Raw genomic sequence first — 15866 nt, 5'->3', positions numbered from 1 at the left:
TGAGTTTGCTATTTAAGTAGTACACCCTCGTCTGAGGAGCAAAGATTGGGCACTTTCACTTCATACTGCTGCATTTAACATTGACACATTTTTAATATGCTACAGAAGATCTGTTATTATTTTCTCACGGTGCAGAATTTCATTTGCCATTTTCAAACATACGTGGGCCAAGAGCAAATGCTACAGTCTATGGGGCAAATACTGTTTTTTGGTATGTGAAAAGGAGAAGAGGTTTTTGAAAACTGGTGCAAATTTTAAGGGAACTGTCAATGTCCAGAGCTTCAGATACATGGAATTTTCAGAACACTTTGAAAAAAAAAAACCAAACATTTATATTATCATAATATGCAAACTTTTGGTTTTATTTTTGTTAAGAAGCTGGAAATTTCACCAGTAAATTGTGAAGACTTTTTTTTTTCTTTTTTTCTTTGTTGTCATTGTTTTGTGTGTTTGTGTTTGTTTTTGAGATACTGTCCTCTGTGGAAAGTAAATCATAAATGAGACCAGGACTAAGTTTCATCTAACAGCCCTTTTGGATATTTTCCTTTTAGAGCATCTCACTAAAACTAATGCTTTCTCGAGGGAAAGGATAAAGATGTGCTCAAATGCTCACAAGGAGATGGCTGCTGTCAGGTACCATCTGATTTTTTTACTGACTTGCTGAAACATACTTTTCTTGAGGTTCAGTGTTGATTAGATCAGAAGAAATGTTCTGGAGGGCAAGCCAGCTGAACAGTCTTTCAACAGCCCAATTTCTTCTGATCTGAAACAAATAATTCTGAAGATGATTAAACGTGGATGCATAACTACAGGATTGATGGGAGGTGGCAGGTTTTGCATTTGCAGGTATGAATTACTTGCTGCAACACTAGATAAACAGGCTGCACTGCATTGTAGAAATCAACTAGATTGCCCTCAGTGGCCTGTGAATTTGATAGCAAATAGACTTTCTGGATCTATAATGAGTTTGATTTGGACCTATGTAGATAACCAAAACTAGTCCAGGTAAAAGATTTTGATGGTATCGATTCTCATCAGATAGGATTTCCTGTCACCAAGAGATAGTCACAGTTCAAAATGATTTATCCTTCTTCATGATGGATTAAGCAGAGAGAGATCGAAGGCTCCACCATGTAAAAGTCTAGGAAATTTCATTTATCAGGTATGTGTTCCCCCAAACAAAGGAAAGCATAGAAAAAGTAGATTTCTGTCTCCTTCCTACATAACTTGATCTTAAAATAGCACTCTGTTCTTTATTTAAAAAAAAAAAAAAATCCACTTGCCTCATATATTTTTGGTAGTAACTCTTTGCCTTGGTCGTACTTTTGGAAATCAACTTTCAGTGCCAGGATTTAGAACATCAAAAGTAACAACAAAGTTTAGCAAATTGTTCTATATGAATGCAAATCTTCTGGAAAACAACAACAACAACAAACAAAACCAGAAGCTCAAGAATGAAGGGATGCAAGATTCCTAAAAGCACTGGGAAAGGTATTGCAAGGTACAGGTTGACAGTAGGCTATGAATTCTGCTGCTGGTTTTACCCTGAAAATAAACTGTTTCTGAGGAGTAAACCAAGGGCTATGACTGTCATGCACATCAAGACTAAATTATCCCTCAATATAAACATCATTGAAACAATAGCACTTCATTTGTTGGTTAATCCATATTAGTCTGTTAGCTTTCCCAATGACATTAACAAGATACGTACTATGAGAGCCACTTCATATTACCTTTGCTTTTTTTTCCATGAAAAAGGCAGAGAAACTTGTCCCGGGGAAATCTGATCTCAGCACTTGTGCTATTTTCCTGAGTCCGTGCACACTTTTCACTGCCATTACCAATTCTCATCCGATAGCAAGAAGTGCCTATAGCTACCCTGTTCAGTAATGTAGGTACTAGAGAGAAACTTCTCAACTTGGTAAGCTGCTTAAGTTGTACGTTTGGTTCTTACATATTTGTGCAGTCTTTTTGGTGAGTGCATGGCTGGCCACGCCATAAGAAATCCTAGGCTCCTCTATTAAGTATTAACTAGATTATTTTATTTCTCATTTGTGTTCAGGAGGTGTTCAGTATTGGGTAGCTCTGTGTAGGAAAGACCCACCACTAAATTCATGCCTTCTCTTCATGGGATTCAGTATCGTAGACTCCACGGTGTTTTTGCTGCGTCCACACATTACATGAATGTTGCATTTACTCACCAGTTTACACTACTACCATTATTAAATTGAATTGTAAATGCTTTAACACATTGGTGGCCCCATTGCGAAAGGTGAAATATAAACCTCGCGTCTATCATCAGGATTATTACCCTCAGTGGTTGTATGGTTAAGCATTCACAGCCGAAGCAAAACAAAGATAAGGGTATTTGCACTTGCATGTCCCAAGTTAGAGCAGCAATTGACTACCATAAACTGTATCAGCTTGTGATACAACAGCCTTTACACACTCCGAGATTGTTGTTCTGTCTTGTAGCCCGTTGGTTTGGTGTTATCACAAAGACATTTTCACCAAGAGAGCAACTTGAAACACCTGCTGGAGCATGCAGAAGCAGCATCCGACGGCTGTGGCACGCAGCGATAGATAAGACACGGGCCCCTTTTCTACTTCAGAGAGCAGCGCGCTGCCACTTTTGGGGAAGCGGCCTTGCGCTCGCACCGGCACTCCGGGAGCTGCTGTGGGGAAGAGAACTGTCTGCCAGCCTCGGCTCCTGCTGGCTGCTGAGCTGCAGGCAGCAGCATCTCCCTGCACGCTACCTGCTATCCCTGTCTGCCCGCCATTCGCCACAGAGGACAGGAGCAGGCCACGGCGCTCACTGTGTCTGCGAAGGCAGCACATAGCCGTGGCCTCGCAGCCAGACCCTCCCTCACTTAACGCGGGGTAGATAAAGCATGAGGTGGTGGCGGGTCAAGATCTAAATGCTGCCAGTGGGGAAAAAGAAAAAAAAAAAAACAAACAAAGATTTTCAAATCAATTTTAGAACCAATTAATTATAACTACAGTAGGCACAACTTTTCAGGTGAAAATGTGGCTTTTCTTCAGGCACTGGATGTACCAGCGCAACTGTTGCTTTGTACACAGAGATCTCAGTCAGAACCGCAGTAATATTGTGTCAAATGACGTCAGACGGCGTCCAGCAAGCTGAAGTACGCGCCGGGTCTGCCGACGGGCGCGCCTTTGCACGGCGGCCGGTGGGCGCTGTGCCGCTCCCGCCGCGAGGGGGCGCTGCGGCGGCGTTGGGGCGGGGGGCGGGCCCCGAGCCCACGTCCGAGTTCCCAGGGCGACGGGCAGTCGCGCCGTGACGTCAGGGTGTTTCCCGGTGACGCCGCGGCGCAGGCGCGGCGAGCGCGGCGGCGATTCTGGGTGACGTCACGGGCCGGGCGTGACGTGCGGTGGCGCGGGCCGCTGGGAGCTGGCCGGGATCTGCGCTCGCCCCCCTCCCCCTCCCACTACGGGTCGCGGCTGGGGGCGTCCCGGCGGCGGGGACGCGGCTCCCCCCTCCCCCTTCCTCGCCCCAGCGCTTCGATCCAAGATGGCGGCGCTGAGCAGCGGCAGCAGCGCCGAGGGGGCCTCGCTCTTCAACGGGGACATGGAGCCCGAGCCGCCGCCGCCCGTGCTGGGCGCCTGCTACGCCGGGGGCGGCGGCGGCGACCCGGCCATCCCGGAGGAGGTAAGACCGAGCGGCGGCCGTCGCGGGTCCCCGCCCCCTCTCGCCTCGCCGGACCCGGCGGCTGCGGCCCGTTCGGCTGCTGCGGCGGAGGGGATCCCCGCTCGGATCCTCCCCATCCTCTCCGGTGGCGGCCGGAGCGCCGCAGTCGCGGGGCGGGGAGGCTCCGCGCTGCCGCCCCGCACCGAGGGCTCGGGCTGTCTCCCGGACCGGGGGTGGCGGGATGGGGCTTCCCCGGCCCTCAGGGGGGTGGCGGGGGCATCGCCCGGTCGGCCGGCTCGGGGAGTAGGGCGGCGGGGGCACCCGCTCCCCGTGCTGTCACACTGGGAGTCACCTGAGGGCTGCGGTCGGCGCGGCGTTTGTGGAGCTATTTTGTAATCGGTTGGCCCAGGCGGTTTTGAAACACTTGAAATAAGCTTGAAAAAATAGGGCTCGGCGAGGTTTGTTTCGTGCCTCTTAGCCTTAGTTGTGATTTCTGCACGAGGTGGGTTAAGAAACGCCAACGGACAGGGGCCGTGTGGGCGCTGGGGATGCCGGGCCCCCATCTGCAGCCCTGTTACATACTTCCTGTGTTGTGGGGCACGTTACTTAACTTCCCAATCCCGCACAGAGCAGCGCTGCCTGCTCTGCAGGGGTTAAAGTTTGAGGCACTGACACTTCTGAACCACTCTTAGGAGGTGGACAGCAATGTGCAGTAGCAACACAAGGTGTTTTGCAATTCTGAATACTGTAGGCACAAAAGTCTTAGTGATTTGCCACATATCACATGCTGAGTCTGTTTTAGAGGTAAATACAGGTGCCAGAGACTCTACCTTCTCATTCAGGGCTTTGGTCGATGAAGGCTGTTTCAACTCAGCTTTCTTGGGCAGGTCTGTGTGGTCCATACAGCCCACTGAGCAGCACTGAGCAACCTGCTGCCCTGGGGCAGGTCATTCTCTGCTCCTGCCTCCGCTTGGAGAGGTGAGTAGGCCTTGGGCCTCAGCTCACCAAGAGGTCCCGTTTGACTCCAGCTCACTGGATAATAATGCCTTTTCTGTATTAATAGCATTGTGGAATAGCATGGAATCGTGAGCTGAGAAGTTTGACAAGCACTAGAGCTCAAGCTGAGTAGGTGGTTAGAGAGGAGAAAAGGGAAGATTTCCCCTGTTGATGCTGTTGAGAAGTAAGATTTGTTCATCTTAAGGAGCTACCTGCTCATCTTGCTGAAGGAAGGCAAAGCTCAGCACTGTGTTCATATTTTGCGCCTCAACAGCAGGGTGATTAAATGCTTTGAGTAATGCAAGTCTGCTCTTAACTTTCCTGAGTAAGGAGAAACTCTTTACTGGTTGAGAAACCTGAAGACTGGACTTTAAGAAATGCTTTCTTTCAGCAGCAAAATGAGCTTAGAAAGCATCTCGCTGGCTTTTATTGCCCTGATCGTACTGGTGCAACTGTACATGGAAGTGAATTGCTGTGTTATTTCAGCCATAAAAAATAATGTAAATATCAGTGGAATCATTACAGTAACTGAATCATTTTGTGGCCCTGGGATCAGTCATGGCAATACAGCTGAGTGGGGTAAATAAACTGTGGTGCATGGGAGAGGAGAGAGGAAAGCAATGGCATGATATAAGAATTATTCAAATCTCTTTTTCGTACCAAAAGAGATGTCACTTGAACTTCAAAACTGCTTGTCGGTCATTAAATTTCACTCCAAATGTGAAATTACACAGCAAGGTGTGTGTGTGTGTGTGTGGGGGGGGGGGGGTTGGTGTTTTTTTTTCTTTCGTATCATACATCCCTATCTGAGAAAGAAAGAGGAGCAGTCTGCTGCTTGGAACACGTGCCAGCTGGAGGGCTCGGTACCTTTCAAGTAGGGGTGCATAAATGCACAGTTAAGAAGTGTGTCGTGTTGTTACTGTATACATATATATTTTTTTAAGATTTTGCTCTTTATACTTTGGAAATAATGAAACACACAGGTCTGAGGCAGAGCTGGTGCTAGAATTTTTATTTTTTGATGTGGTTTTGTTCGTCAGTTAGCTAGTTCTTCCTCAAGTTGTAGGTAATTACCTTTTGTTGGCAGTATATGCATTATGCCATCTAAAGCCAGTTTTAATAATATTTAAGATCGAATAATTGCTGATGGAGTTAAAATGGAAACTATTCTTAATACAAAAACAAGTCAGCGTAACCATAATACCAATTCAAGGTGACACAAGTCAGAAAATGCTTAAGTACTTATATCTGACTCATGTAAGTGTGTGTTTCGGTGTTCTGTTTCCCTTCAAGACAACGTAAATCTAGGCTTTAAAAGTAACCTTGCTGTGGAAGCGCATCAAGGAGCACAACTTCACTTATTTTGAGGAGGCACCTAGAAAGGTTTTCGTTCCATAGTTCTCCCTGCTCTCTTTAAGGAAACACAGTCCTGATTTCCAGGAGGAAAACCTTCCATTCTGTGCTGTTTGTAGTTGGAAGAGGAGGGCGGACAAGGAGAATCTCTGACAGACCTTAAAGCCAGCAGATAGAAATGTGTCAGCTGAAATCCTCTGGTAAAGGAGGTATTCAGTGTCAAGATCATAAACGAATGTTGGTTAAAACTACATCAGTATTGCTTATGAGTTCAAGGCTTGGAGTTCTGACAAACAAGTTTATGGCATATCATTCAACTCGTGGCCAGTTTTGAATCGAATAATGAATCTCGTGCTTCAGAAGCTGCCCTTGCAGCCTAACTGCTGATACTAAAATTCTTCAAATAATGAAGTTGTTACGTAAGAGTGTAGTAATTGCAAAGGCATTTATTCTATATTGCAATCCAAGTTTAGGAAGAGTGGTTTCACATGCAGACATAAGAACAGTACATTTAGGAAACGAGTCCTTCATGGTGGCATAAGGATTTGAAAAGAGCAGGGGCAAGTGAATTAGGAGGAAAGCATTCTCTTCTGCTCACCATTCTCTCCCTGGAGTGAGCACTGGCACCCAGGGGCGTGTAGGCTGGCTCCTCCCCTGTGGTGCATTCTCAGGACAAGAGATTGTTTGGATGGAAGGCTTTTGGATGGAAGGCTTTCAGAGTGTCGTGGGGTTGTTGATACAGTAGCGTGCGTGACAGCTGGGGGAAAAGGCTCTGTTCTTATTGCTAGAGATTATTTACACCGTTATTAGATAATTCAAATGGGGTTTTCTGTACTCGGAGCTTTGTGCCCTGAAGTGCATTTTGAAGGCAAAAATGATTGAAAGTTGTGAATTGAGGCCCTGAGCTGTTGGGCAACTGATCACTTTCTAGGTGGCAGTGCTGGAGTTTATCCAGCATAAATATTAGTTACATATTCAGAAACCTTAATCTTACAAAACAGATTTAAGAGGAGGAAAAAGTGCAGAAAGAAGGACGCCTCTAACCTTAAATGAAATAACTAGTGGGCTCTCGTTAAGTAACCATGTTGGTACACGAGAAAAATCAACATTATTTTTCCTTCATTGTTTTCATAGTTTTCAGAATAAGTTTTATGTTCGATCTTAGTTGTGTTTTGTTACTTTTGTGTTCAGTGACAGATTTAACTTTATGGTAGGTGAACGGTGTTCTATTTGATTGTGAGAACAGGTTAAACTTGGGCTACAAGATGCTTCATCTCCAGCCAATGTTCAGCAAGGGGATATCTCAAAAGATAAGTGCAGTGGTTTTTTGCACAGCAGAAGCAAGTCCTTAGCTGAAAGTGCTGTCTGACTTTAGGCTGCAGCTTTGAGAAGTAGATGGGCTAGCTGGGGAGAACCTACAGGAGAGTAACAAGGGTGACGTGAGGTCTGGCAGATCGGATCATTGGGGAAAGACTGAAAAACAGAGGGTTGGTTGTTTGTTTTTGTTTTTAAAGGAATGGATGTTGTCAAATCTGATGGAAAAAAAAAAGCCTGCAAATAGCTTGTTCTCCAGACTTGTGGTTATTACTGCCAGAAGTAGTGTGTTTAAATGGTGACAGAGAAGATCATTTTGAGTTACTAGCACACCTTTTTCTTTATGGCTAGGGAGAGAAGCACAAAAATAGACTTTCTTAGCTAAGTTATAAAAGTGCCCATTAGTAGATTATGTCACCTGCACAGGCAAATATATTTCAGGAGTGATGGGGGATAGTTGATCCCGGCGTAGAGATGGCAGTGATTCTGATAACCTCGTCTTCTTCCATAGACTTTTTATGGTTCACTCTTGGTGGGGTAGATTGAATGTTAGAATGTAACCTTGAAATACTTAAGTTTAGTGGGGATGTTAAAAAGATTTCTGCTTATGATGTTTTTTTCCCCAAAAGGCAATAGGATTAACAGCTCTGTCCTGTGGTAGCTTGTTTGATTACATAGAACTTGCTTAATAGACGAGTATATTCGGAAAAGCTTTGGTGTCTCAGGGATGGCTTTCCATCTATGTGGATATCCACAGATTGGTTGGATACAAAGTGTTTGATCATGAGTATTTTTGTGAAAGTACTTGAGCACTTGGGCTATTTCTACTTGAAGCAGTTGTTAAACTCCAAAGCGTCTCATTTTTAACGCTGTTCTAATAATATCTTTCTTGACGCTTGCTGCAGCCAGGAAAGGCAGTTCTTTTGTTGCGTGCAGTTGGCCCGATGAGAGAGTTCTCCACTCCACTTTGCTTTGTTATTTTGTAACAGGTTCATAGTTTAGTTTTATTAATTATTGTACCGAATGAAAAGTTGCATGAAGGGTTTGAGGGTGAATTTCACTTAGGAGGGAACACAATTTTATTTGCACTTGCAAAAGAAATGAAAGGGGGTTTCAGATTATAAAATGGGTAGTTCAAGTCCAGCCTTACGTAGAAGCTACAGGTTTTTCTCAGAGACACTTTTGCAATTTTTATGCGGCGTGTTTCAATATGAACAACCTACTTTTAGAAGAGCAATGGTACAGTAGAAATGCCCTGTCAGAACTGTACTCCCGAATGACTAACACTGCTCCCTATGGCTGCAGTTGATCAGACAGTGCCCTGCCACCGAGAGGGGCACGCGTGGCCATTTTGTGTGCCTCCGCCCAGGTGCTCAGCCAGATCCGTGCTGTGCCACATGAGTGCCACGTGCATCCTTCTGAAATTGATCTGCTAATGCTGAAGAAAATTAGCCTCGCTTTTGCTAGGTTCATTTTCTGCAAGATTAATGAACTCGGCAAGGCATCTGGTGAGCTCCAAGTCACTTGTGAAGTAGGTGACAAAAAGAATGTGGTTAGGTAGAGTAATGCTAGTGCGGTGGGCTTGATTCCTGTTCCCCCCTGCCCCCCACCTTGTTTTTTAAGGTCATCTTTGTCCCACGAAATTACCATGAACTGGTCTTCGGGTTTGATTTGGTTTGGTTTTTGTTCTCTGTTTGACTGAGAACTCTTCTGTACCGAAGCTTTCTTTGCAGGACGTGCGAGGTTCGGATCCTGACACCTTAAATCTGTGAGGTCTTAATTTTCCTGTTGTAACAATCTTACTTGGTTTCTCTGGGCTGCTTCTGAGTGCACCTTTCATAGAAATATGATGGCATGCCAGAGTTTTGCCAGCGTGCTGAGGATGTAAAGGTCCTCTATGGGCTTCTTGTGTAGTAGGCGTACTTTCCCAATAGCTTTGCCCGTGTGACAGTTCTGGCTGTAGGATTTTGCTTTCTGACGTGTCAGATGGTTTTCATAACTTTTATCTGTTCACACATCTCTATGTGTGTGTGTACACAGCTACTTTATCACAGCCAGTGCAGAATATAGCAGTATGCATACAGTCGACGTGTCTTTCTTCCCATTGCTCTTGAGCTTTTGGGGATTGCAATGCAATCCTTTTCATCTGTCCTGCTGCCCGCAGTGTCTTTCCAAAATGATGAAATCCGTATTTATGCAACTGATTTCCTCTTCTGTGACCAGTTCTGAAGTTATACAAGACTGCTTGATGCAGAATTGCATGCCTTTTTTTCCTGTTTAAACTCCTTGCTGCAAGTGTTTGGCTTGTTCTTCCATCTCACTTATTGTGTCCGTGTGTGTGTATACATATTATATTTTTTTGATGCAGCTGGAGTGCCTTTTTCAATTCTTTCTGATGACGCTATATAATTGTGGCTCCTAGCAAAAAAAAAAAAAAAATGTGAAAAGGATGGTGGTCTGGTCTGATTTTAACCCACCTCTGTTGTCCAAAGGTGCTGTCTGTGCAGGCAAGAGTTGTCAGGGAGCAGTGCTGTCGGGAAGGGTCAGAATACAGAACCTGTGCTCTCTTCAAAACGGAGCTTCTTGTGCCGTGCAGGTATAGTGCTTGGTGACCAGTGAATTAGCCACGCTATCGGTACTGTAGTCAAGAGATCACAAGAGTGTCTTTGGGCACTGAAGGAAGCATTTGTTCTTCTAAGTTTCAGATCAAGGGAGTTATTCTCCCAGTATACCTGTGCAACATTCCCTATGAAAGAGAGCTGACATTTCTACGTGAGAGGTACCAATTTTCTTTAAAATCTCGCGTCTAGGAGGAAGGCAAGTTTGTTAGTGAACAAAATGTACTTACTGATCAAAACTGCTGCATAATGAGGTTGCTAGGATGTTTTTTTCTTACTGAAAGAAGGGGGATATCAGCAGTAATATCCTCACTGCTGTGTAGTGAGGGCTCTCAGACAGCATAGCGAGTAGTAAAGCTGTTGGTAAACGTGTAGAAAGTTGTAAATACTTCTCAAATGCAGTTACATTGTGTTTAGTCACAATGGCATTTTCTGACTACTTTATTTCAGATAACAGGATTATTTTTGAGGGTAGATGTAGAAGAACAGCATGCCTAATTTCCTTCCCTCTCTAGTGCAAGTTACTTACCAATAGCGCTTGAAAAGCACTGTAAAGTCAACATGAAATAAAACATGATTATGACTTGAAGAAGTTGGTAGTATGTAGGTCGGTATTTGGAAAATCTGTGTGGCTGTGGCCTCAGCCTTTGAACTGGTTTTGTAAATTTACTCATTAAATCTTAATAGGTCAAACATTCTCTATAGTTTTATGTAATGTGGATTTAAATTGGAGTCTTTAACATAATCTGAGGCAGTTTGCAGAAAGGATTTCTTTCAATATTCTCATAATTTGACTGGAATACAATTTGTTAGTGATAGTAAATAATTGTGACTGATCTTAAGGTTTTGTTGCCAGTGAGAAATTAATATAACTTGTCCCAGTCTCTGGATTCAGCAGTCACAGGTTATAGATCTTGCAGCAGGTTTTATGTGATATAAAGTTCTCTAGTTTAACCGGCTGAAGTCTGACTGAATGAAATGAAAACCTCTCAGCATTTTTTCCAATTTTCTGAAACAGTTGGTTCTTCATCACTATCCTATTGCAGCCTGTGTTGTGTCTCATTTATTTATTTATTTTTGAAACCTGCTGAACTCTTTGTGCAATAAATGGCACGGAGCCCGTTCTACCTTGGAAGTTATTTCACTTTTCATGGTGCTATTGGAGTAGGTAGGCAGCCTGAGCTGTTGAGCTGAACATTAAATGCCATCCAGGAAAATGTGATTTCTATGGCAGTTTCTATTTGTGACTGTTTTCCGAGACTATGGGCAAATTGCTTATACCTGTTTTGGTTTTTATAATTTATAAAACCTGTTTGCCATGTTCCAGATTTTGAGATCTGCTCATGATAAAAATGAGATGCCTTAGCTCCTCTGTTGGATCACAGCCCCACTTAAACAAAAAGAGTATACTTGTGTTCAACTGATAATTTCAACTGTCTTTTACACTCTCTAGCCAGTTAGTAGAAAGCACGTGCACCATGTCGTAACAGTTTAATGGTTGAATATTGTAAAGAGTATAGCGGATTATTTTTACGGTTTGATAATGTGAACTTTCAAATAGGTGCTGTTTATTGTTTCTAGGTAGTCTCATTAATTGTGTGCTCTGGCAAGGAGAGAGCAGAAGAGGTTCTGTAGTTCGGGAGAGACTTTGTTTTGTCCGTTTAATTAATGTGACCCAGCCTGTGCAAGAGCCCTGCTTGACTAGCATTTGCTTCTTATATCCAGTTATTGTAATTAGCTGCTTGTTGGCTGCTTGCTTTCCATCACAAATATGACTTGTCTTCAGTGCTTAACGTATGTGGAGCAGTAGTCTGGTGGATGCACGATAGTTTAAGTTCACCACTATATGGAATTCTCATTTGTTGAGAGTCTGTGGTAGCTACCTTTCTAGAACAAAATTGCGTTCTTAAATTAGTAGATATGTATAATTATTCCCCACACCCCCTTTTTTTATTTTTAGCCTTTGACAGTTTTGGGAGAACTTTTAAAATTCATAAAATGTAAATACAGTGAATTGTACTAGAACTTGATCTGTGTGATCCTCGTGACTACCACGATAGTACCAAGGGGAAGAAATGGGACTAATAGTAATTGCGACACAGAAGTCTTGAGGAATCTGGAATAAGGGATTAAGTTAGATCAAAGGCACCATAAACCGGCGGCTAGCAATTTAAATGACGGCTACAGGCAACTCTTATTTTTCACACTTGTGCTCTACTGTGGTAGAAAACATGTTGACTTCCCTTTTGCAGTGCTTGGAGGCAAATGCTACTTAGCAGCGAGCAGCAAAGGTGGTGATGTAGAAGCGGGGGACTGATTGCGAGTCGGAGCTGAACAGGAAGGCTGCTGCTTCCTGGTAGCCTCTATCCACTGACCCGTGGGTGTAGAGAGAAAAGGTGACTCTGCACCAGCTGCAGCAGTCACGGGGTCCTCTGCCAAGCTGTTTCAGCACGCTAGAGTGGCAGAAAGCTTACCTTGACGCAGAGAAGAATTTTGTCCTCATTTAGCATACTGTGATGGTTCCGCCAAAGATTTAGGTTCCAGAGAACTTTTTCTTAGAGAGGAACTGCTTAGTTATGTTTCAAGCATGAGATTTATCAAGCTTCATCTTTTACAGTTCGTCACCTTATCTCAAACATTATTTTTAAGCGCTTGCAAGAAATTAGGAACTTTTGAAGTCTGAATTCCTTTTGTTTAATAGGAGGCAACCTGAAAGGCACGGGCCTGATGGGTTGAAAGGCTGTTTATTCTGCTTTAAAAGTAGAGCTCAGTGGTGAGCAATGCAATTTGCCTTCAGAATTAAACAAAGGAACAGACATAGATCACCGTCAGTTGCAACTGATGGATTCCAAATAAATGAGAAACGTGGGAATATTAAGTAAAAACTACATGTTTATTATACCAAGATTTGATGTGATAAAAGTCTTGTGGTAAGGAAAGCAAGTCTTCAGTGAGTACACTTGTCTTACAGGTGTGTAACAGAGATGCTAAGTCACAGCCTGAACCAGCGATTGAGCACCTGGTGGAAGGCAGGGCCAACCAAGGGGAGCTCAGGTGCAAGCAATGCACCTGAGTGACCAGAAGGGTGGATCCTGACTCCTTCCCAGACCTCATGTAAGGGCTGGCAGTGGAGGTGAGGGTATCTCATTGGAGATCCCTGCCTACCTGATGCCTTCTAAGGGTAAGCAGATTCTTTCCTTTGTTTCTGTGTCCCTGGCTGCTGTATTTGAGCTTATCCTCACTTGCTGCAGCCTAGGACTTTACTACTACGCTGTCATTGCTGCGCTTCCAATGTGTTACAGCGTTCCAAGGTGGAAGAGTTACTCTGTGGTTCTAACGTTGGCGGTTTCTTAACTCCTCAAAAATGATGGAACTAATATGTGAGCATTAACATGGTCGGATGTTTCCTGTTTTTTTTCGGAATGGGGGGGAGTTGTTGGGTGTTTTGTTTACAGATGTAATACTACAGTAAACACAGTTGGACGTTTTTCTGTTTTTGTGGAAAAAGAGACCTTTTCTCTTGGTTCCAGTAATGTCTGTAGATATTAATATCTGTAACTTGTTTACTCTCCTGTGCGTGTAAATTTAAACAGACTCATTCTGAACTATCTAGCTAACCAACGATTAAAATATACCATCAATGAAATGGTTTACGAATGTGAGTAGAAGGGTAAGATAAACTAGAAAGGGTGGTCTCAGTATTAGCATTTGTCACTTCTATAAACTCCTATGTGAATCTCATTGCAAGCTGATTTTTGATTCAGTGAAATTTTTCAGCTGCTCATTTTTCATAACGCTGGTTCTAGAAGAGACTTTTTTGCTACGCTGCTGAAAATATGATAAGCATAAGGAGCTGACAGAGCAAGAACAATGCAAAACTGAACAGAGTGGAGGTGTGAATAAAGAGAAGCTTCTCTTGAGAGAGAGAAAAGCTAGAACCTGAAGGAAGAACGAGAGGTCTATCTTGCCCACTCTATGCGCATCTTACATTCCGCTGTATGAGTGCAGAACATGGAAAGCATGCTTTGTACGAGGGAGGAAGAATGCTAGCACTGCTCCAGGTTGATGAGGGGAGAAGAGATCTCAGGAAAAGATACCAAAATGTGAGAAAGTGGCAGCAGTGATTTTCAGTAAAGAAACTGGGGAAATGCAAGTTCTCTTGTCTTGCAAACCCTAAGGTGGGGTGCTGAGTTAATCCCATTCCTGTGTCCCCTTGCTGGTCTTATACTCTAACGCTTCACTTTCAAGCTAGTGAAGTCCACCTAAGGATGACTTCATATATGACAGTTTTCTAAAGCAGTTTCTGACAAAGTGGGAACTACCCCAGCGGGCTAAACAATTGAATGGATTCTGTGAGAAAGAAGCCTGAAGGAGCTGATTAGAATAACACTGGATAGGTGTTAATGAGTTCTGTCCTTGTTGTAAAGCCATTTTGAAATCAAATTCTTCAATAGCTTCACCTGCTTTGTCCCATTAAAGTACTGTCCATCATTGCCAAGTGTGATAATCCGAATGCAGGACATACTGTTTCTGTGCAAAGAATGACCATTTTTTTTGTTTACGGAATATATTCAAACTTCCAGGTGTCTTCTACCAAATGTGAATGCAGAGATTAGAGTTGGGATGTGCTGCAAGATTTGAGTTCTGATACCAGATGCAGAAGGTAGAAGAGACATTTTGTTTTGTGCTCTCTCGGGCAGTGCATATTTTGACAAGGAGCAAAGAATGCAAAAATAACTTTATGGCTTATAGTCTTGCATGTTGTGGAGCTGTCGTGTTTGCTGAATAGAATGGATTTGGGCTCCTACTGTATCTGACTTGCTTCTGGCTTGAAATAGGCTGTCATCTTTTCATTACATTGCAAGAGAGTGCTTATTTGCAAAATTAATGCACGGTTATCCACAATGGGCAGATATAAGCTGATGTATTCCAGAGTATCTGGAATATCTCCAGTCTTCTATCTGTCTGTATCCATGTCAGCCTATGTCAGCTTCTTTTCGTCAGCAGTACTAAAAGGAGAATCAAATCTCATCTCGTGATAGAGAATAACCTTAACCTAATGCTACCAGAGAAGACAGAGACTTTTTTTGGAAAAAAAATCAGGTTATCCTAGACGTAAAGGATTCATTGCTTTTTTGTGGAACTGTAATGAAACAGTGTGTCTCAAAAACAAAAGCCCTACTGCTTCCCATGGATAGTGGCTGGACTTGCACATGGACAATACTGGGTGCGTTGCAGATCTGTTTCAGAATACATCAGTGTTTTTAGCAACTGTCTCTTAGGCTGGCATCAGGTTTTGTATTTCTGCAAGATACTTGGCAGTAATTTTCTCTCAGCAATCCCTTTATCCGCACTTTATGCATGCTTTCTCTAGAACTAGAAGAAAACTGCAGAAGTCTGCTGGCCGTTAAGGAAGAATAGACATTATTTGTCTCTTGCTCGTGATAAAAGTCCACGTCTATGGTGTGTGTGGTGGGGACACGGTACGTGAAACTCTCTTGGCTCTGAGCGTGCATGATGCTGACTGAGCTGGGGTAGGATATCTGAGAAAGCAAGTTTGAGAAGAGGACAGGGGGGTGTTGGCTGTGCGAGTGCAGCCCTTAGCGGCTTAGTTGCTGTGAGGAGCAAGCTAGGGGTGCTGTGGTGTAGAGAAGCAGGCATCTTGGAGTCACAGGAGGTAACTTGTGCAGGGCAGCAGGTCTGAACTCCAGTCAGGAAAAGGTTTAAGTTCCTTCAATTAAATTGAAGTTGTAGATCCTGCGTAACAGAATGCAATATGCTTATATGGGTTTTGAGTCTCAAGGAGAATTGGCTGCCTAGATAAGGGATGCTCTGGACCACAAATAATGGTATATAAAAATATTCTGGGATGCCAGAAGGTAGCTTAATGTAAGTAGTACTAGTTGCCACTTGCAGGGAAATTGTGAAGCTTGGAA

The 15866-nt window shown here is 43.6% G+C and overlaps 1 protein-coding gene across 4 annotated transcripts in view; it reads left to right on the top strand.

The window, feature by feature from the left end:
* Positions 3298–15866, top strand: part of BRAF (B-Raf proto-oncogene, serine/threonine kinase) — an 85358-nt gene continuing 72789 nt past the window's right edge. For 2 of the 4 annotated variants that reach the window (XM_021388322.1, XM_021388331.1), the window contains exon 1: positions 3300–3670. In XM_021388322.1, coding sequence (XP_021243997.1) covers positions 3533–3670 — 138 coding nt within the window. In that variant the 5' untranslated portion in view covers positions 3300–3532. Of the gene's footprint in view, positions 3671–13071; positions 13112–15866 lie in introns of those variants that run through there. The other 2 variants (XM_021388342.1, XM_021388350.1) reach the window with 2 other exon arrangements.

The sequence above is a fragment of the Numida meleagris genome, chromosome 1, assembly GCF_002078875.1.
Source record: "Numida meleagris isolate 19003 breed g44 Domestic line chromosome 1, NumMel1.0, whole genome shotgun sequence".
NCBI classification, from domain to species: Eukaryota; Metazoa; Chordata; class Aves; order Galliformes; family Numididae; genus Numida; species Numida meleagris.
This window is presented reverse-complemented; position numbering and strand designations above follow the sequence as displayed.